The sequence below is a fragment of the Rhea americana genome, unplaced genomic scaffold (genome assembly GCF_003343005.1).
Source record: "Rhea americana isolate MKP2758 unplaced genomic scaffold, rheAme1 scaffold_36, whole genome shotgun sequence".
In the NCBI taxonomy this organism is placed as follows: domain Eukaryota; kingdom Metazoa; phylum Chordata; class Aves; order Rheiformes; family Rheidae; genus Rhea; species Rhea americana.
Genome location: NW_028186490.1, coordinates 95,559 through 117,814, shown reverse-complemented (window position 1 = coordinate 117,814; position 22,256 = coordinate 95,559). Strand labels below are relative to the sequence as shown.

Genomic DNA, 22,256 nt, shown 5'->3' with positions numbered 1-22,256 from the left:
GAAATGTCTCCTGCTGGGAAATACAGTTGGAGAAATATCTCTATCAGCATTTCTCAAGTCTCTTGCTGGCTATGGTTTCCTCACTTGCAATGCCTGAACGCCTGAACTGAGCAGAGCAAGAATCAAAGGGATGAGAAATCAGAACTTTTTTTGAGCCCCAGTTTGGCTTAACAAATATTCATTATTTACCTTATATATTTATAATAGTTCCTTTGGGAAAGGAACTGTTAAAGTTATAATTGATTTTAGTGTCCTTTTTGAGGTTCTTAGATTTTTAGGACAAGCATATTACTGCTTTTTTCAGTTAGGCGACCAAGAAAGATTAAGAGTTTGTGTAATCTAATGGCTTGTTTTTTCATGCCTTTTAGTGTTTCTTCTGTGAAGTTTTAGCTTGTTGGGCAGAACAGCTTTTGAATGTTGTGATCCTACTTTCAAAAGAAAGCTAGTTTCAACCAAAGTCATGTGAAATGAGCATTATTCGGTGCCTATTGTTCTGTGCTGTAGACTAACCTTGGTAGCAAAAGTTAAACAGGAGAGTGCCTTGCAGTTGCAGTAACTAGTTTGAAGGTGCTGGTAGGTTGTTTCTGGATGTTCCACATTCAACCTCATGGAGTATAATGCTGTGAAAACCTTTCAGTGAGAGCTTCTAAAATAACTTTGCAGAGTTCAACAGGATTGAGGTAAAAGAGTGTGGTTGATCATCTTTGCCTTACTGAATTGTTTACAAAATTTTTATTTAGTTTCAAAACTTCCAGGTAGCCTTAGTGCCACTTTCAGATGTGGATAAGACCTTCCAGGCAATGGGAAGTATCTGCTTCAAGACAAAGTATAGCAAGAATAACTACAGAATGATTTTTTTTTTCCTTCTTGGAAGTGTTACTGTTGAAGCAAGCACTGTTACTGAGATAGAGCTCTGTTTTCAAGAGAACTTTTGAAGTGGAGAGATGAGCTGGTGACTCCCCTAAGTCCTTAATGTCTGCAAAGGCTGCTGGTAAGAGGAAATTATTCTAGTGTTCAGGTAGAAATTGCTCAGATGCAGTCTGCAGTGCTTTTGATATTTCACTAAAATTTAGATCTCTCTCAGAAGGAAGTCTTCATTCAGTAAGTTTTGCACTGAAAGTGCTCTCTTCTCCTTGTTTAGTGTATTCTTAATTTTTCTTGATAACCCACCATCAATTTGAAACAGTTTTATAGCATGCAGAGTTTCAAAGAGTTTAGTGTAAAATGCTGTTATGCTAAAACCCAGAGTCTCTGGATATCTGGCAGGCTGGTCAGAGTTGCTCTATGATCAATAGTCTGTGCCTAAGTTAAATGCTAATGAAAACATTTATTAATGTCTTAATGTAAAATACTGTAATTAATGTAAAGCCTAATGAAAACATTTTGAAGACAAAACCATTTTGTGATTTTTGTGTAAGCTGGGAATTTGAGTTAGACTGTATAGGAATCTAATCTTCAGTTAATTCACTTAGTCTTATGACTACCTTATCTTCAGTAGATTTGTAATTGGGGGGAGGGGGAAATGACCCTACAACCTCTTCCCTTTCTTTTGAAGAGAAGTTCTAGCTGCTATCCAGAAATGAATTAATGGAAAGAGGATTATGGTGTGCTGTGTATCCTATGCTAGCAAATACGGCTTCATCATCTCATTCCACCTGTGCAGTTATGTGCGTATTTGGTAGGGTTACTGTGGGACAAGCTATTGTGTATTCAGTATGATATTTGGCATATCTTCCTTTTGCCTTGATGCAGTTGTATTATGCTTTACAGCTTAACAGAAGTATTATGGAGATGTTTGTGGCTTAGGGAAAGAAACATCAATGTCTTACACAAGTCCCTTTGACTGGTAGGGTGCACATGATTATTATTCCTGGTTTGGCTTTTATGTTAACTTGTAAGTTTTCTTGAGTAACACTGTTTTGTCTCCACACTAATGAAATGGAGCAGCAGGATAAACCCTGGTGATGTGAAGCATGTTCTCTTAGGGTTTACCATACATCGTGTTTGTAAAACAAAAATCCACAGAAACAGTTGAATGACTGAGTCCTGGTTTGAAAGGAAGCAGATTAGGTCTGTTGAGCTTACTCTATGTGGAGTACTCAGTGCTGGAACTATTAATCCATATGTCAGCTGAAGTCCAGTTTTGTTACTGTTCAAGATGCAGCTTTTTCAGCAAAATTATGATGAATGGATTAGGTGGTGACTGATCTATAGGCAGGGTCAGCTTTGGGGCAAGTTTGAGTGTTGATCAGTAATAGTCTTATTATATTTGATGTTGTCCAAATGCTTGTAACCACAGATAAGTGTTCTATAAAGCACACTTAAATAAACATTGATGAAAGCGTGTCTTATGATCCGCTGCATTTCCATGAGCTATTGAGAGGTGACAATATTGTAATGTAACACCAGAATATTTTCTGACAAGTCGGGGGAGCTGTCCTTAAGCCAAAAAATTGAATCATCACGTTCCTTTTAACCTCTCACAAGTTAACTGTGTTGGCCTGATTTGAACTAGTAGCTGTAAGGTAAAAGGCTGTGGGTGATTTAATAATTCACACAGATAACTTCTTTTTTTAATTATAGTTTTGCTTTAGGTGACAACAAAATTATTGAACTTTGATATTGGTCTCTGAACTTGAGCATTTAAAAAAATGCATTATTCTTCCTCCTTTGCGTCTTCCCCGTAAGTTGTCACAAGTATGTTAGCTTGCTTTCTGATAGGCTTTTTCTCCTTTGATACATGTAACCTTCCAATAGGAACTATGATCGAATGGCATTTTGCTTACCTGTCTTAGAGTCAGGAGTTTGGGGGTAGTTCTATTGTTTTGAGAAAACAATTTTGAATTTTGTGGCAAATAGAAAAACAGCAGCTTGTGTAAGGATTCAGGAATCACAGGCCTTTTCTTTCCCACCCCAAAAAGGTTCATATTACCGATAAATGAGGTATTGGATCATCGTGAACATAAATGTCAGTGTTTCTGTGACAATATTAGCCATTAGGCATGTTAACTTTTATTAGGAATAAAATGTAGGTTTTACAAAGTTCATCTGTATTTAAATATGAAGGAGAGATTTGTATTACTGAGACTCTGATCTCAGTATTATCCAAGTTAATTTTAAAATACTCTTCTGTGCCTGCCTACTTGTTCTCTGGTTATTGCCTTCACCTGCTTTTCAATGCTTTTTCTCCTAGAGCATCCTCAGGATTTCTCCTGCCTTGATTCCTTGAATTGTCATTCTTTGTCACTTTCCCAAGTTCTAGCTGTTCTTTTTTGTGTTTCATTCCTGAAACTTCCTAGGCATGGATGGTCTTGAAAAGTTTAGAAAGATTGTTGCTTTTCCTTTTCCTTTTTAATCTAGCTTGAGAGCTCTGCCTTCTTTTTTAGCAGCTTTAGAGTGAATACTTGCTGTCCAAAGCAGCAAACAGACAAAAGTACCTTTTTCTTCTTCTCTAGTTTGTTTGTTTATACACATGCACTGATGCACACACACACATACAGGCATGCGTGCATGCAACCCGGACTTTCCCACCAATTTTGTGAAACAAATCTTTTGCAAGACCTCTTTCACCAGCTTACTCTAAGTTCTTAAACGGAAAATGAAATGAAGCCTAATGAATGGAAGTCTAATGTAATGAGTCTAATAATACTTTCTTTCTTCCTTTTTTTTTTTTTTTTTTTTTTCATAGAGCTTTCTGAAATTGAACCCAATGTCTTTCTTCGGCCTTTCCTGGAAGTAATACGCTCTGAAGACACTACAGGCCCCATCACTGGATTGGCCCTCACGTCTGTGAATAAGTTTCTCTCATATGCACTAATAGGTATGTCGTGCAACTTCCTGGGATTTACCAAAATGCCAGCCAAATGCTTCTCCTTGAGCAGTGTCTTTGGTCAGGATGCAGGCTTGCAGCCTAAATGAGGAGTTTGGGGAAATAAGAAAAGTGTCAGTATTACTGGGTAAATAGGCATCTACAGTTTCTTAGTATCATTCCTGATGCTCTTTCACAGCCCTACCACAACAGTGGTGGGAAATGGAGCCAAAGCTGCCAGTCTTCCCTGACTGCTGCATGTGCTTACGGCCTGTTTTTGAATTGTGGTGTTCATCAAATGTTTTCAAATGCAGTCTGAGGAAAAGGGCCAGTGGGGAGAAAATACCAGCGGGAATTATGATGTTGCAAGATACATACACGGTAGATTTTTTATTTATTTTTGTGGACTAATGTTTCTTTCTAGAGTGAGGGCATTTTTTGCATGGTGAAGGACCCTGTCCTCTAGTGTGCTAGTGCTTTTGACATCTCACAGTTGCCGTAACAGTTTTGCAGTTGCCTGTTTATCTATGCAGATAGCTAATACTTTAAGGGAAAAGTGGGAACAGTCCAATTTAAATACAGGAATCTTCACATCCACCATATATGGGAGCTCAGGTCTCAGAAATACTAGCTTCGAGTGATCCCCTGTGCTGTCCCTGTGTGGGGTCAGTGTGTGGCCTTGGGCAGAGCTGGGTCGGACCTGCATTGCTGCAGGGTGTTCAGAAGCCACTACCTGTAGTGAAGAGGTGGAGAGGTTGGAAATACATCTGAATAGAGAATAGATAAAAGTTGGAGGAGTCTTTCCAGCACTGACTTGGATGTGTAATAGTATATTGAGGAGAATGAGGAAACCCTTGAGTCTCATGCTGCAGCTGGAATCTGCTGCTAAATGGCAGCTCCTTTTTAAATAAAGCTAACCAGGAGTATGTTGTGGCTTAGATTTCCTGTAATTTTCACTGCAGCTTCACAAGAAATAAAGCCTCAGAATAACAAGAGCAAATATGACCAAATGTGAATTTTCTCCTTACTTGGAAGAAATTTTCAACACTTTGGAAGCTTTTCTGGAAGAAAGCTTTTGTGCAAATGTTTTGTAATGTGCCTGCACTGAGCTAATGCATTGCATAACTTAGTTGCTTATATGCAGAGTAGCTCTAGAATGCGTGCAGACGTATTGAATTTTTGAAAGCTCAGTAGTAGCAGCCTCAGGCAAATGGCCGTAGTCCTCTCTTTTTGCTCAGGTAAAAATTAAAGATGCAAAAAGGGGATGTGTTAGGGAAACATGAACACATGATAGCATTTTGTTATCTTTGGGATACATATTAGTACTGAAATGTAGTCAAGTATCAGTGCATCAGCTGAACTATTTTAGTTTCTCTGTGCATATTCTTTGCCTCAGTATGAGGTAAAATACATTCATTTAATTTTTCTGTTGATTTTTAAATGTGTGTATTTTTCTCTGGCTGAGAAAGTCTAATAATCCACATGTGGTAGTTACTATGGCTCAGCTGACATGCAGTGACTCAGCAGCTTGCTTTTTGTCTGCCTTCACATGGTGGCATCCTGTTATTAGTGGTACTTGATTTTGCTGTGTAAAGTCTGTTAGTCCTTTCTGATAATACCTGTGTGAATGACAAACTTTTTATATATGCTTGTTTATGCTTAGTCTTACTTGGAAAAAATTTCTTCCCTCTTTTCTCTCTCCTGCCCCAGCTCAGTTCTCTTAGTCCTTTTCCTTCCTTACACTGCCAGGTGAACACAGTTGAATTTTTGGCACTGTTCTTTTAAAGATTTTGGTTTTTGGAGTAAGCATGATGGAAGTTGGAGGAAAAAAGGTTTTGAAGGTGTTTGTAGATGCAGACCACAGTGATGTGAGCAAGCCTCAAAATTAAAATGAACAAAAGCAGAGACTTGCAGGAAAGAGTTTTAAAGAGTTTTGATGAGAACTTTGTGTGTCAAAGCATCAGTTAGTGGGCAGTGTTGGGTATAAATAAGTGGCAAAAAAATCTAAAATGATGAAGTATTAATGTTATTTTGCAGGAAAATAAAAAAATCTGAGTAAATAAGTCTTTAACATATCTCCCTGAAGGAGTAAGCAATAATGCAAAACATGTCTGTTACAAATTGGAATGAGAACATGGACTCCTCTTTTGGGCTTTTATGGTCTGAATGGGATCAGAATTTGAGACTGATTTCGTATCTCCAGGCAAATATCTGCATACGCAACTGGCTACAAATACTTAATCTGAGTATTTCTGTTTCTGTTTCTCAGAGAAACAGAAAAAAAGTGGTTAAGAATGTTTAGACTTTTTTTTAGCTACCTGTTCTTTAAAATATTAATTAGATCACCTCCGGAAGAGTGCATCCCTGTAGCTGTGCATGGACGTGTGTCCTCGTGCTCCAGCAGAAAAGACCCTCTGCCTGGATTTTCTTGAGGAGCAGAACCTGTAATCAAAGACCTCAGTTCCTGCTTTAGGTGACATTCACATGAGGCCTTGTCTTTGCTGCTGCTCTAGATACCGGTGAGGCTGGGATTAACGGTGCTAACTGAACATCTGGCTAGGGTTGTGTTGTTAAATTAAAGCTTTTTGGTCTTACATTTCTCTCTGTAATGTGAGACTAAAGATAGTTTAAAGACTATCTGCCTAAAGACAGGAAAAGCTTAAAACTGTCTTTATCATGCAAGCCCTTTTCAAATTGTGCAGAGCAAGAAAGGAATGACTCCAGCATAATCACAGTGGGGAAAATACGATGTGGCTGATGTTTGTGGTGCCTTTTGGTGCATAACTGACAGGTGAAACCAGAGCTCTTCTCAAAAGTGTCATTAGCTGTGTCTATTTTGTGAGAAGACTGCTTCTGCAGTCTAAAACAAGTGCGCAGTGAAAGGGCCAAATGCTTCTGAGAAGCATCTATTTAAAATGCCCTTTTTTTCCTGTTTTCAAAGCATTTCATGGCTAATCTTTGTGCTCTCACTTTTTTTTTTTCCTTACTCTCTCTCATGTCATCAGACAGTTGTATGTCCTACTTTTTTGGTTGGTATTGCTGAGGAGTATGTTTTTAAACTGGTTAGAAAAGAAAAATTCTTGAGTAACCTTAATACTTTTGATCTCTAATAGTCTGAATTGCAAAGATCTGTTCTAAGTCGGCTGTGTTTTGCAGCTGACTAATGGTATAGCATGCAGTCAGCAACTCAGTTGGATAAAATGGCTTAATGTCCATCGTACATACAGTTTGATAGCAACAGTTAGCATTACAGAGATGGTCCTCTGTTCTGAAATAAGCACTGTTGTTTCGAGAGTGGTATTTGAAAAATGCAATAGTAATTTTTAAAGCACAAGAAAACTTTGTGTTAATTCTAAATTAATTGGTTTTTTTAATCCATTGGATTAGTTATTTCTGTATTTATCAGTTATGCATTAGAGCTAGATGTCAGTCTTTCTGATGAGCTCAGACCTGAGCTATAGGAAGACTAGTGGTTGAATTTCAAAAATTTGTTATATTTTCTTCAGAAAATAATATTTGCTTTTACTGCGATTGCTTTGTTGTCACAGTGTATCCATAGCAGTTTTCTGGATCTCTGTTTCTGAAGTTAACTTTCTCTGATCACCTGGAAACTGTGAATCTGTAGGTGGGTAGCTGTTGCTCAGCTTCCAACAAGATGACTTGTCATTAGGAGAGTTAAAAGCATGTTCTCTCCCCTCTACCTTCTTGATCTCCTTGGTGATTTATTTCAGTTCCTTTAAAGGTCTTACTGAGCAGGCCTCTGGCTTTTCTGGATTTCTCTGAAGGTTAAGAGCCTCGCTTTTCTGCTTTCCGCTTTTTGCTTTGCCTGCCTGTTGCGGGAGTGTACCCCATATGAAATGTGTAAGTCTAGATGAAGGTCTCCAAATCTTTGCATCACAGGTGCCAGTCTTCAAGTCTGAATTTTACTTCACAAAAACTTCCTTTTATTAGCAATTCTGAGCAGGCATTGACACATCTTTCCGTACTGATTTTCTCACCAGGGAACAAAGAAGCGTGTTGATCTTCTCTCTATCTTGTTTCTGCAAAGTAGAAATATCTGTGCTTTTAATTGAACTCAAGAGGCTTTATAAATTGAGACGAATTTGTGGAGCTGTTCTAGGGACCCAGGACTGAAGTAGCCAGGCGTGATTTGTGTTGGGGGAGAGGTGTGTTTATTAGTGTTGAAAGTAGGGGATAGAACATTGAAGCAGCAGTCACAGATCTGTTAAAGAAGCATTTACACATCCTGCTTGCATTTTCTTTTCACATGGACTACTTATCCATTACCACTGCTAAATATGTCCCCAATCCCAGAGCAAATCAGACCTACTGTAAGAGGTGGCAATGAAATGAACCTGCTTGCTCTACATTTTGAAGCTTTTTCTGTAGCAAGTGTTTTTTTTTTCCTCTTGATGCTCTTTTAGCTTCTTTCTACTGTAGTATTAAGGTTGATCTTAATGTAGCTGCTGGCATTGTAACTACACTGGTCTGCTGATTTAATTGAGCAGCTTGGGATAATCTCACATCGCTACTGACGGTTTAAGTTAATATGCTCAATTGTGAATCAGGGTGCACTGGAGCACCAATGTATGTCTTAATTTTATTACCTCTAGTGTAGAAGAGTGGTAGCTTGTAACTGGAGAGTAAGTGCTTGTCGATGGTACAGAGAGAAGTGGCTTTCAGCGAGGCCTCTCAGCTGATGCATCTCAGTGTCACAGTTTGATGTGCTGTTGAGTAGTGCCAATGAAGCAGGTAAAAATGACAGGTCAGTCTTTGAATGGACTCCCTGATGGCTCAGTGAGGCTTCACTAGCAACTCAGGAGAAGAATTCACTCTGAACTTTGTAAGGTTTGTGTGTGAGAGAGAAAGACATGTCAAAAGTAGGCAAGGTCTGCTCTCAGTAGGGCAGACCTCTCACACATGTGAGAGAAGGGAAAAGGGAGAGGTGCTATTCTTGTGCAAACTAATGGGATTCTCATGTGCACTGATGTCATTTCAGTTTTGTTCAGCTACAAAGTTTCTTAACCTGCAGCTCTTCAGAATCTACCCAATATGGTGGATGCTGCTTTCTTTGGAACATGGACCACAATAAGGATGGTTTTCTTTAATGCCTAGGGTTTGTCTCTTAGGTGTGAACACAGCTAGAGTCAAAGAGGGAGCCTGCAAAGGCTTCTCTGCGAAGTGTACAAAGCCTTGCTTGGTTCTTCCATCAGCTTTATTCTTGCTGGAGTTCAAGTGGCCCCATAACCAACTAATGAGGAATTATTTGGTGTTTAGGTTGTCTTCTTTCTTTCCTAATGACTGTTTAGGTAGGAAGGTAACAAGATTCTTGCTCGGTGCAGTGTTGTTTAAGTGAGAATGAAATCAAAGCCGGAGGCAGCTTTTCTGAAGCCACTGTAATGTAGCACAAGATACAGTTACTAGCAACAATCTTGTCCCAAACATTCTCTCAAATGCACCATTGTTTGTAGCTACAGAAGACTGAAATGGAGAGAGGAGCCTTGATGAATGATTGAAGTGGGAGGCCTGCAACTCTGATATCTAAACCAGGATAGTGTCCATCTACGGTTTTCTCTGGGGAAAACTACTGGTCCATTCCTTAACCAGATCCTATTCCTTGGGAGGGATGTAGAATGAGAGGCAATTTCCTTCTCAATCTAGTGGAAACTGGCAGTTTGTCCTTGTGGGAGTAAGTTTATGGTTCTGTATGCTTAAAAATGTTTTTTTTTTTTTTTTTTCCACTACAGGGAAAAAAAAAGAATGTATTTAACAGCTGACTGCTATACTGTAAGGGAGAAGACATTAACATCTAAAAAAGTGTAGCGCCAGTAACAAACTGAATTGTAATTCTTTTCTCTTACTGTGGTTTATTAAGTCGCGTTGTTCTGAAGATGTAAACAGATTTTTGATAGTCTTGCTGAAAGCTCCCAATACTAAAATCTTTCTGTTAGTGGGAGGTGAGTTTCTCTTGTACAGTCTGCTTAGTCTGAGTCACACAAATTAGGGTAGCAGATGGAAGCAAAGTATATCTGTGTGGATGTCTCCCCGCAGAGGTGACAAGCTGTAGGTAGCCTTTCCCTGACATGTGTTTTTATTCTGTTACTCAGATCCTAGCCATGAGGGCACAGCTGAGGGAATGGAGAATATGGCAGATGCTGTCACTCATGCCCGATTTGTGGGCACAGATCATGCAAGCGATGAGGTTGTCCTGATGAAAATCCTACAGGTAAGTGGAGAGAAATGGTAATTACCGTAATGGCTGCTGCCCATTGTGGACCATATCCTGTTACATGGAGCTGAGGAGGAGGGAGCAGTGTTTTGACTCTGCAGGAGCTTAGTGACAGACTTTATTTTTAAACAGATGGCTCATATACCTGTGGTAAAAGCCTTTCCAATGAAAATGATTAAAAGCTTAAATGAAATGATTTTAAATCAAGGGCTTGAAACATGGTGGCCTTGATAATCCCACCTTGTGCGTGGTCTCTGCTGGAGTGGGGGAAGGTAAGAATATGGAGCTCACAAACTTATTTTGAGAAAAATTCTTTGTAGAGACAAACCTATGATACAATTCTGGCCTGTTTATTTTTGGGCAGAGAACTAGTTACTGAATTTAAGTGTTGGGTGGCATGCATCATATCACGTCTCTTTTAGAAGTGGGTTAGGAGATCATTCTTGACTTTTAATCTTTCTGTTCTTGAGCACAGCATTAAGATTGAAATGACTTCTGGGAAACTCTTTCTGCTCAAGGCAGTAATTCCAGGGATGTCTTCTTGAGAGAGCCAGCCTTCTCTTGGATATGCGTATGAATGGCATTGGTACTATGTGATATACATACTCTGTTCTTTACAGGTTTTGAGAACATTGCTGCTTACTCCAGTGGGAGCCCACCTCACCAATGAATCTGTGTGTGAGATAATGCAGTCCTGTTTCCGCATATGCTTTGAAATGAGACTTAGCGGTAGGTTTGCTCATGTTTCTTCAATGGTTACTTCTAAGAAATGGTCTAGTCTCTTCAGCATTAGTTGACTGGTTCCATTATAGAAAATGCAGCCATGGAAACCTACTGAGCTTTGTATTACTGTGTCTCTCTACAACTTAATGTAAAACTTGTTAGGTGTTAAAGAGTTCATTGTACAACTTTTGACTGACTCCTTTTTTTCCTCAGCTTTGTGGCGCCACCTTGTGATTATATGCCCTTTTGCAGTAATGCAGTCTTGGAGCTGGTTTTAATAAATTTGCTGTAATCTCTGTAAACAAGGCTTGGAGGGGAGTCTGCTTGAAGAAGCCTCTTGATAATATCACACTGAGTAATGACACCTGTGTTATTTGTTTTTGTCTTCACAGAGTTATTGAGAAAATCTGCAGAGCACACTCTAGTCGACATGGTGCAGCTGCTCTTCACAAGGTAAACCTGCTTGTGTTTGCCTCAGCATTGCTGAGATGGCCCTCTAAGGACAGAAGGATTCCACACTTCCACTTAAGGGCCTCAGAAAAATCATCTGAAATGGCCATTATTTAGAGGTGGAAGGGGATGAAGGATTTGGCCCTTTTCTCTTGGGCTGACCCTTTCAGACTGTGGGGAGAATGAGGTAGGCAAAGTTGTATGGTTTAAGGTGTCCTTCGAGGAGAGATGGACAGCCAGGTAATGAAGAGCTTTAGGATAAGAAACCAGTTCTTTAAGGACAGATAATGTGAACTTCACTTCAAAAACCAGTGCTTTAAAAAAGTATAGTTTTCTTTAGAAGAGAGAATAGAAATAGTGTTGAATAGTTACATGTTGAATTCAAGCTGAGAGCTTTGACCTCACATATTGAAGAGAATTCTAAGCTCTTGAGATCATATGTCTTGTGGATAAATGTTCTGCCCTTTCCACCACCTTTCAGGTAATTATTAAGGTTGCCCCTCCTTTTTAAACTCGAACAAGTTATTTAACTTCAAAACTGTTTCTCCAGACCTGTGAAGTAATCGTAGATTTTCTGAGTTTTATAAGAAAGGTATGTGCAGCTACAGAAATGCTTTCAGTAGGAAGGGATTGTAATAAATGTCATCACTTTCTTCTGTTATCACACTCAGCTCCAGTGAGTTCTCAAGATTCGTTTCCTTTGTGCATCTTGTTATGTAGAACCCTGGATGAATGTAGGGCAGAGTTAGAAGCAAGTATTACTAAAGGCGAGAGACAGCATCACTTTATTTTTCTGCAAATACATAAGTAAATTTGGCATAGCACTTGTTGTTGTGCATCATCTCTTCTGGTATGGCTTGGAGACAAACTTCTTTTCAGGAAAGGTGGCAAAATAGTAGCTAAAGTTAGCAGTGCCTTGGACATTTGGGTATCAAAGCAAGGCAGAGGCAGCAGCTATGGGGATGGTTTGACTCCCTGTTTATTTTTTGAGTATTGTCATCTTGCTTTTCAGAAAGAGGAACAGCCAAAGCTGTGCTGCAAGCTTGCATCCCTTCAGCAAGTGAAGATAGCAATGTAGTAAGGAAACAGAGGGGAGAGCAGGGTGTATGGAGTTGTAGAGGTGTAAATGTTTGTTCTGGAGATCATTCGGTAGCACAGGTGAGAGCTGTCTACCTCCTTTACTTGCAAGAGAGGGACTGCTTAACTCAAAGCGTTCAGCTTAAACTTAGATCCAGTTTGCACTGTAATTCTGTTTGTATGGTTCAGGATGGAGGATAACCACTAGCATTTCTAGATAAGTTAATGAAAAGAGCTGCCATGACTAGCAATGCTGAAACTGTAAGAGTCCTGGTATGGATGACACTGGCTCAGCAACTGTTTATAGCAGCATTAATGAAACCTGTTTTGAACTAATATAATTAGTCTAGTGCTGAAAACATACAGTGAAGGAAGAGAAACTGTACTTGCATGACCATTAGCACTAACGATCAATATAGTGGAACTTTCATTAGAAGTAATGGTAAATGGTTTGCAAAGAGCCTCCCATCTAGATTATGTTTTTCTATGCACTTTCTGGCAGGATAGGAACCGAGGAGAGTTCCCCTTTGCAAAGAAAACCCTAACTTTAATTTTCTGTTATCTGCATTCTGACTGATTTTTTTTTTTAATATTTTCTATTAACCCAAAGAAGCTTGTGAATTTTGGCTTGTACTTTGTCTTTCAGATTGCCTCAGTTTAAAGAAGAGCCTAAAAGCTACATGGGAACTAATATGAAGAAGGTAAGGCTCCATATTGTATTGGCTGTTCTGCTCTTGTCTCGGACTTGCGCTCATCTCTATACTGTTTGCTTTCACACTTTTGTTTCTTCATTTCTGCAAGTCTTTAGTTCACTGAAGGAGCATGTTTAACAGCGTAAATGGACATAACTTCATTAATTCTGTGGAATTATGCTCACATAGTCCAGCAGTGAATCTTGTCAGTGATGCTGTTGCCTAGGTGAGTCAGACTGGATTCTGGGAACAGCCATCAGCTGCTGTGGGCAACAAAGCCCCAACAAGTCTTGGGACCTGATGGTAGTGTCTTCCAAACTTCTGCTGTCTTCTACTGTCTCTCCAGCTTCTTTCTTATCTTTCTCTATTCACCGCAAGTCTAAAACTGCTTTCAAGACATTCCAGTTTTTCTTAAGTAGAAAGGATTTTTTTTTTTGAGGCTGGTAAGATAGCTATGAAAGCATTATGAAATTGGGCTATTGTAGGAAAGCTTTGACTTTTAGAAGGGATAGCAATTCTATAATGAAAACCTTAGTTCCGAGGGGCAGTCCCATCTCTGTTGTTAGCAGCCAAACCAGAGTAGCCTACTTTTTCTTTCTCCCTTTCCACACAGCCTTCAAGGGTGAAAGGTCCAGGTTTTGTTCACCAGCACCATCTCACTCTTTCCACTGAATTTTTAGCAGCTGGATGCAGTAGGGTAAATACCATGAATGTGACCTCAAATGATTATTAGCTTAGGTGGAGGCAAGCCCACCTGAGGAACTCCATCAGGAGTATAAAGAATGTTGGTAAAAATACAGGATTCTAGTATTGAGAGTAGCAGAGTGGGGAAGAGTGCTAGAGAAGAGAGAGCTACCTCTGAGCTTATGTTGAACTTGCTGTTTATACCATGCAACTTCTACTCTTTCTGAGTGGCATGAGAAAAGTGACAAAGTTGGATAAATTTACATTTCAGAGCCAGTACAGCAGTGTTTTGGAAGATTGAATATGCTTATTTTTAGGAATCTGAAACTAGTTTGGGGTTTTAAATCTTCTGTAGTAACCTAGTGATGTCATGATCGCTTGTTTCCCGTGCTGTGGAGGAAGGTGGCAAGATTGTGTTGCTTGTAGGTTGACCTAAGGAAGAATAAAAAGAACAGGGTGATTTACTGCAGATGCCAGAATTTGAGCTTGTCTGTAAGAAGACATAATGTGAAAGTGAATTTAAATTCAGGAAGCCTTCCCTTATCAAGTGATGGCTGCTCCCAGCTCAGTAAAGTGATGTTGTGTCTCATGTCTGATCTATGCAGTTATCTTATACTATCTGTTTGCTGTGCATGCCAGGAGTCTCCCCTGGAGCCTTACGCTCTGCCAGATTATTCTTCTCTTTGGGTTTATTTTGCTTTGTTTAAACCATACATTTGCCTATCTTTCACAGATCTCTTCCTGTCTCCTCAACACACTGGAACTAAGTAGTGGGGAACAGCCCAAAGCCCTGAACCAGTTAGAGAGGGTACTGCTCTTTAAGAACCTGAAGGTCTCTCTCTCTCTAGCTTCTTCCCTCACACCCTTCTTTTGTAAACACCATGTGGGAGACGGTTACGTTGTGTGTAGCAAATCTCCCTCCACTCATTTGACACAGCATGGCTTTTGGGGAGAATGCATGCCATGGTTGCTTTGCAGTGTTGTGGCTCCAGCTGGGGCAGGTTTGGGAGGGAGACAGCCTTGTTTTACTGTACCATTCAGTGTCTTGGTAAGTGGCATCTAAGACACCATCACAGAGTCCTCTGCAGGAAGGAGTGGGAGGGTGTGGGCAAAGATCAAGTCGTTTGTGACAGTGAAATACTGAAGAAATGTATTAAAAATGTAGATTACTTCCCTGAAGACCAAGTATTGTATGCCCTAGCTATTGATGTTAGTTATAGAAGTAGTAGCATACCTGAAGAGTCTCTTGACCCAGCATTAATGTATTAGACAGTATTACTCAAGGCAATTCTCTGAGCTTTGTTGCTTGGTACAGGCGCCCAGAGTTCAGTACTCAAATTTTTTGAAACAGATTGCTGTACATTTTCCATGTCTTTAGCCACATTTCTACAGAACTAAAATATAGTTCCCATCACAGCATTTGCTAATACAAGAGGAATGGGGCCAAAATGAATAAAGAAACATGTTAGGACCTACCAGTTTGCCTACAAAATAGATTTAAAGAAGTGTGATAAGCCTGTAGCCTGTTACTTTTGGAATGATCACAAAAACCATGAGAAACTAGTTTAGCTAGAACCGTTTGATTCTATCCAAACCTCCCTTGGTTTTCCGTGTTGGTGCATAAACTCAATCCAGGTTTAGTTCTTGTCTGCCTTTTATGCCGTTTGGTCCTGATAGTCTGAAATGAACGTTTAGAGATGCCTTTGTTATTTCTTTGGCCTGTGGTCAGGATAGTTTGGAAAGACCAAACTCAGTCAGAGTTGCACAGTAAAGGAGGCTAAGAAATGTTTCCCTTAACAGTAGGAAGTATTGCAGCTAAACACTGGGTTTTGAGGTGGGAATCAGGAACCCAAATCTGTATTTCCACAGATTGGAGGAGTAAATTATGTTCATAGTTGCCTAAGATACGTGAATATGTTTCACAAACATAATTCATTAGTTGCTGCAGTACAGGCAGGTAGGTGAGTGAGAAGGTGGGACCGCCTCTGTGTCTCCAGGACATGAATCATGGACTGCATTCTCTCTGCATGCTATTGTCTTGAACGCCACTGGGTGTGCTGACCAGTTCCGTGCTGCATCTAGAATAAGCCCATGTTTTAGTATCATTGCTTTAGTTACTAATCATTGGCCCCTGCCCTTTTTTCTTGAGGCTTACAGTATCTTATGGAAAAACAAACGAGTACAGGTAAGGTGGCTTGCGGAAAAATGGGGTCTTCTGGACCCTTTAGAAAGAACCTTGTAGTATTAGATTTTTCTTCGCTTTCCTAGCCTTGAGCTGGTATTTTATTATTACAGCCACATCTTTCAAAAGAAGCATTAGAGGTCTTCTCATTTCTTACTTCTACTGTTTTGTGTGCACATTTCTTTATGCAAGATAATTGGATAAATGTAATGGATTCTGTACTGACTTCTAAGATGGAGAAGGAGTAGCTCTGAGCTTCCTTTCTTCTTTGATTTGTAAGGAGTATTGACAAAAGTATTGACAGTACAAGCTATATTGACAGTACAAGCTAAATTCTATCTGAAGAATGCTGATAACTAGGAAAATAATGCAACTCTAATGTCACTGAGTATTAGAGAGGGAAGGAGAGTGTTAGATGTTTAAAATTCAGGATTTTTAAAATGATAAATTAAATGCCACTACGTGCAGCATTTAGCTAGGAAGGAAATTCTAGGTTTAAAATCTCGGCCTGTTAACATGCAACCAATCTTTCTAGCAAAGTCAGAAAATATCCTGGTACTGTAGGTAAAACAAACATTAGCAATAGCTCCTTTTATCAATGAGGAATTGTGGAAATGTTTTGTCACCTTTATGCTACCATTAAAAAGTAAGGAATTCATGGACTTGTTACATTTTAATTCAGTACAAAATGCAGAATGAAAAAAGATGCTACTTTTGCTATCCTTTCATATCTTAAACGTAGAGTTTGTTTGTTTAAACAACATATGGCCACTTGGCAGAGATTAAACAAATGTCTTTTTAAGTTAGCAAGCCACAATGATAATTGCATATCTCTTATTTTTGGGAGATTTCCTAATAAAATGATTCCTGATTGTGTAGAACATAGAATACTGGATGGTAAAAGACCAACTGGATAATCTCACCTGTCTGTTAAATTGTCCAAAAGAAGTAAATAACCTTAGATGCTTGTCTGAATCTTTATACTTTGATTAAATGTTCAGGATAAATTATGAAAAAATATTTCTGAGGTGATGTTTTCCTGTCCTTGTGATACTGCTTTGACGAGTCTCTGAAAGATGGCATAGTTTGGCCGAAATAATGGCAGACGTGCAGGTAGTTCTTCAGAACACTAGGAAGAAAAATCTGGTAGTCGGTGCAAAGCACAACACAATCACTGAAAATGGGTATTGTCTGAAGGAGTTTTACTTCTTTGTTTGATCCCTTGTATCTTTTTCATGAGGTCTGATGTTATCTGAAATAGAGTTTGGTATTGTGTAAAAGTGGAGGTCAGAAATACTAACCAAACTGTCTGCTTGGAGCTTCTGATAGGATGTTTCAAAAGTTAGTTGTTTCTCAGGAGCATTGCTGACAGTAAAAGCAGTGGCACCAACATGGTTAGTTTCTAACAAGATCTTAGATCTGTTTTGTTGATTCTTTTTTTGTTTTTCATTTTTATTAGTGAGTGACTCTTTACCTGGCAAATCACGGTAACAGAAACAGAATATAGTATCCAGAAGCAAAGTCGGTAATTCTGGAATTCTGTGGAACAAACTTTTTTGGATTTTAACACATAAGGTTTTCAGGTTTCCTTCGTGTTTCCAGCAACTTCATGAAGTGGACAGTAAAGCCTTTAGTTTTTTTTTTTTTTTTTTTTTTTTTGGTACTGTAATAAAAAGGAGAAAAATTTTAAATATGGCATGTGGTCCAGTTAGCGGGTAAAATAAAACAATGTGGTCCAATTCACTGCATAAGCCTTCAAGGCATAAATCTATTTGTAATATTTGAGACTCAAAGAGATTTTTTAAGTGAAAGTGAAACTAATAGAGATGAAATATTAGGGATTAACAAGAATGAAAGGTAACAAGTATTTTATAGCTGCATGAACTGGGGCATAGGAAAGACAAGATAGCTAACAAAATTCTTATGTGAAAGGATTACAACCTGTAGGCTTCTAAAAACATTTGAAACCTTTTAAAATTTTACATTATAGGTGTGTGTTTGTCATGCAATGTTTGTTAGAAGAAAACATTCCTCCTTCAAAATTTTGGAAGAAATGGCAAGAGACAAAGCAGTTCTAAATCTGTTCTTAATTAACTAGCTGAAAGAAACTGTAGCATAGCTAAAACTTAGAGATTAATAGTTAAATAAATACAATTTGTGGTGCAAAGAAAAGTTACACAAATGGTTTACTGCACTGGGACATAACATTTTCACAGGCTTTGTCTAAATGAGAAAAATTATGCCATGTACAGTGAGTTAGAATTCTAGATGGAAGAGAGAAAGAGTTGGAAAAACAGTAGTGGAACCTGTAAGGTTGACTGACATTTAAGAAGAGTAGCTGGCAGGAGGGAAGTTAAAGAATTGTACTGAAGGTAGAAAATGAAGAGATTGAAGAAAATAGCTCTCTTCTAGAGAATTTGAATCTGATACTACTGATACAAGAAGTAAGAATACCTGAAGAAAGAAGTAAGACAGGAATATTAAAATGAGCTTAAAATATAAGTTGACTGCAATAAATAACTTCACAAATAAAAATACCAAGTAGAAATTTGTACTGAGACTTGCTTAATAGTTTCCAGTACGCACAGGGTACCTGTTCACAGTGTTTAACTTTCATCACAAACTGAAGAGATCTGACAGGATCAGAAAAAGCAGCTGTCAGATGAGAGTGAAAAGCAGGCAATCCTGCACTTACATGGAAATATTTTAGAAAGAAGCTGTTTCTAGGCCTGCTATTGCCATTGTCAGTATGACTAAATACCATGTTGCTGTTAGGAAGTTCTGAAATGTTGTGCATGCCTGCAAATAACTGTACTGCAGCAAAGGGCCATGCAGTGTGTCTTAGTCCTGCCATGGTTCTTGTCTGCCCAGTTGAAGATTCACGTAAGAACTAGGAAGAGTATCCTGGTCAACAAAGAAGTCAACAGTTAAGTTAGATGTAGAACTGAAGAGGAAAAATGACAGAAGGCAGGTGAAGGCAGAACACATTTTTAAGCCGCTAGGACGATGTTTGCAATGTATCATGCACCAGGAGTAAGGGAGATGTTATGGAAACACTGTTTAATAGTTAAAGAGATTCCTAGGGGAGAGTGAAGAGGGCATTGCTTCAGAGATGAAGAGTAAATTGAGGTTAGAGATAGTTGACAAAGCTGCAGGTTGTCCAAAGTTGGACTGAATGCTCAGGCTTCATTTGCAGCCTTCATATATAAATGGTAAAAGATTTAATTAAATGTCAAGCCTTATTAGGACATGTACATGTTCTTTAAATGTTGCCCTGTAGAACTCTGGGAATATTGGCCAAACCCACAAGATTCAAGATATGCATGATGGCCTAAGGTCTTTTCATCCTAAGCTAAAACTAGGAGGCATGGATAGGGAAGAGGGAGTGCTGTGTTACTTGAACTGTAAGTATATGTTGTAGTAGAGTAGCTGCAGCAGATTGTCCCTTGATTCAGGCATGGAGTTGCTGGCTAATAAGTGGACAAGGAGGAGTCATGGACTGATCTGCATGATTCTGAGGTGCTGATTAATTTGTATGATATATTTGATTGCTGTCACCTGACTTTCATGGTTTTGAGGCAGCCTTTTTTTGATTGGCTTGTGTGATCTGTTTTGCTATGTGGTTTTGCCGCACTGATATTCCTAATGACTTATGGTTTTCAGTTGAAAATGAGAGCTGGAGGAATGAGCGATTCATCAAAATGGAAAAAGCAGAAGAGATCACCAAGGCCTCCTCGTCATGTAACTAAAGTTTCTCCTGGAACAGAACAACCAATAACCAATGGTAGTAACATCACAGGTAGGTTAAAATGTGTTTCCAGAGACCAGATGCCATCTGTTCTAGGGGATTTTTTTTTGTTTGTTTGTTTGTTTGTTTTCCCAATTTGGTTTTTCTTTTAATCTTTATCTTAATATTATTTCAATTAAACTGTTCTGCTTTAGGGTTTTTTTTGTTTTGTTTTTAGTTCTCAGTGACTGTTGCAATAAACAGGTCATAGATTAGAGAGGAGTTTGGAGAAGATGAAATACTTGCTGGTGGACCAAAGCATAGTCCTGTGGCTAACTTGACAGCATTTCTCTGTCTTCAGTGTGCCTTAGAGGGATGACTTGCAGAGAATGGAATGGGGACACGGAGATGTGGCTGAGTGAGGTTATATGTGCAGCGGAGGCCATATGGTGGGGAGGAGGTGGAGGGTGCAGCAGGTACATGGCAGAGATTGAGAACAAACAGTGGCAAGAGGAGGGCTAAGGGGACGAGGTGGGGAGCAGGTAGTGGCTAAAGGATTGCATTATGGTTGCCTGCAACAGAAAATTGCTGACTTAAGTTATTTATTTTTCCTATTTTCCTGAAGTAGAATGCTAAAGGGGGTGGTGGGAGTGGTGATACTGAGAGAAGAGCAAAGTGATATTCTGGGGAAGATAGACAGGAGGAACTGAGGGATGTGCAGAGATATAGGTATTGAGGATAGACAGTGCACACATCTCTCGTACAGACATTAAGGATGGAAGTGTGCTCCATGAAATTTTAATAAAAGCTATGGGGCTACACACAGTAAGGGACAGGGAAAGATGGAGTGTACTTAAAACTATTGTGAGAAGAGTAGAAGCCATTGTATGTTAGGAAGACATCAAGAGTTTTGTAGAACGAAAGTACAGGGAGCAGCATAAAGCACCTGAAAAAGGTTTGTGTCCAAGAAACTACGGGGAGTGCACAGGAACGCTTCTGTATGTGCTTCAACTCAGCCCATGGAATTGATAGGAAATATGACTAGTGCTATGAGCTCAAGAACATTGAGTTGGGGAACTTGTATATCCTGTGGGTTGTATAGGAGTAAACTAAATAGTTATAACCATTTCTAATATTTTCTCTGGTTAGATGAGTCCCTTTGACTGCAAAGTATTTTGTCTTGTGTGCTCTGAAATCTGACAAGTCAGACATAAACCCTAACAGTGAAAGGAAGCAGACAGGAAGATTGCAACAATAACTGTGTGAAATACATAGCTGTGACACTTACTCCATCACAGGAAAGTATTCAGTGTAGTGTGGACGATTCCAGATATGTTTCTACACAACAGCACAGTTCATGAAAACTAAGAAAATAATAAATGAAAACAAATTACGTACAGCTCAAAACAGACATCCAGATTGGGGAGCTTACCCCCACATAAATTATTGTTATACTTAATTCTTAGAATAGGTATTAAATTCCATTAAACAGTGTTATAACTCCTCTAGCACTTTGGAGAGAAAGCTGAACTGTATTAGAAAGTGTGGCATTAACTCTGACCTTGTAATACTAGGTGATAAAATAACTTTTGTTTTTGTGCTAGAATTGTGGCTTAGCAAGTGAGGATAAAGAATACAAAATTGATTTGTTCCATTCATTTCTTAAAAATCAAGTGAATTCCTGCTACTTCTTTAAGAAATTTTCAAAAATCAAGTCAACAACAAAACATACCACTGTCTAAAACCATACAGATTTCTCATGTAAATTCATAATATACCTCTGGTTTGTGCGTTTCTTTTATTGCTGTTCCCTGTGTTGTATCTCCTCTTTTTTAATATTTGTTTTAAAATCTTTTAAGTTTTCCTCAGAACTGAGTCCTGCAAATGCATGGGTTGTTCTTAAAGAGAAATTTTGATTCTTGGAGTATCATTTCACATTTAGAAATAATAAGAGTATTCACTGATCCTTTTTTTTTTTTTTTTTTTAATTTATTTGGATTCCATTGTAATTCTGCTTCTTTAAGGAGAATTAAAGAAATAGGTATTGACTAGGAATGACTTATTCTTGATGCAGATCTTTAAAATGGTTGTCCCATTGTATCAAAGTGTAAAGTATGCCTTTCAGGCTATTTTTCAGTTGCGTTTTGATTGTAGAAACCCTACATGCTCCCTCTTACCTTGCAATGCAAACATCTCTTAGTTCAGAAATACTGAAAAGTTACCAAAGTGAAGAGCCAAATTTTTCAAGCCTTTGTGAAAAGCGTTTTTTGACTTAATGTTACTTGGATTCAAGAATGATAACGGCCTTCAGTCCAATGGATCAGAACTGTGGTTAGTTTTGTTTTTACGTACTCACGTTGTGTATTTGCTGAGTCTTGTCGGTCACTTGGTGATAATGGGACTTACTGTGCTGATTTAGTGTAGTAATAAGTATATTATTGTAACAAATACATTTTAGTTCTTGAATGAATAGCTAAGGATGCCAGGATACTTAACATACATACTGCTAAACATTAAAAAGAAAGGAAGTAATGAGGAAGGATGGCGTGCCTTGCTTACTGATGCACACTGCTGATTTATTTCATCCTGACTTCTATCCGTTGATGGTGCATCCTTCATCATGAGAAGCATAGTTTGGAAAACATAAATGTTAAAACCAAAAACTCCTAAGGTTTTTGGAAATG

The 22,256-nt window shown here is 38.7% G+C and overlaps 1 protein-coding gene across 3 annotated transcripts in view; it reads left to right on the top strand.

The window, feature by feature from the left end:
* The window catches only part of GBF1 (golgi brefeldin A resistant guanine nucleotide exchange factor 1), a 110,536-nt gene that overhangs the window by 60,008 nt on the left and 28,272 nt on the right, over positions 1-22,256 (top strand). For all 3 annotated transcript variants that reach the window (XM_085312186.1, XM_085312185.1, XM_085312184.1), the window contains 6 exons: positions 3,689-3,820; positions 9,916-10,034; positions 10,658-10,766; positions 11,153-11,213; positions 12,934-12,988; positions 19,509-19,644. In XM_085312186.1, coding sequence (XP_085168312.1) covers positions 3,689-3,820; positions 9,916-10,034; positions 10,658-10,766; positions 11,153-11,213; positions 12,934-12,988; positions 19,509-19,644 — 612 coding nt within the window. The remainder of the gene's footprint in view (positions 1-3,688; positions 3,821-9,915; positions 10,035-10,657; positions 10,767-11,152; positions 11,214-12,933; positions 12,989-19,508; positions 19,645-22,256) is intronic.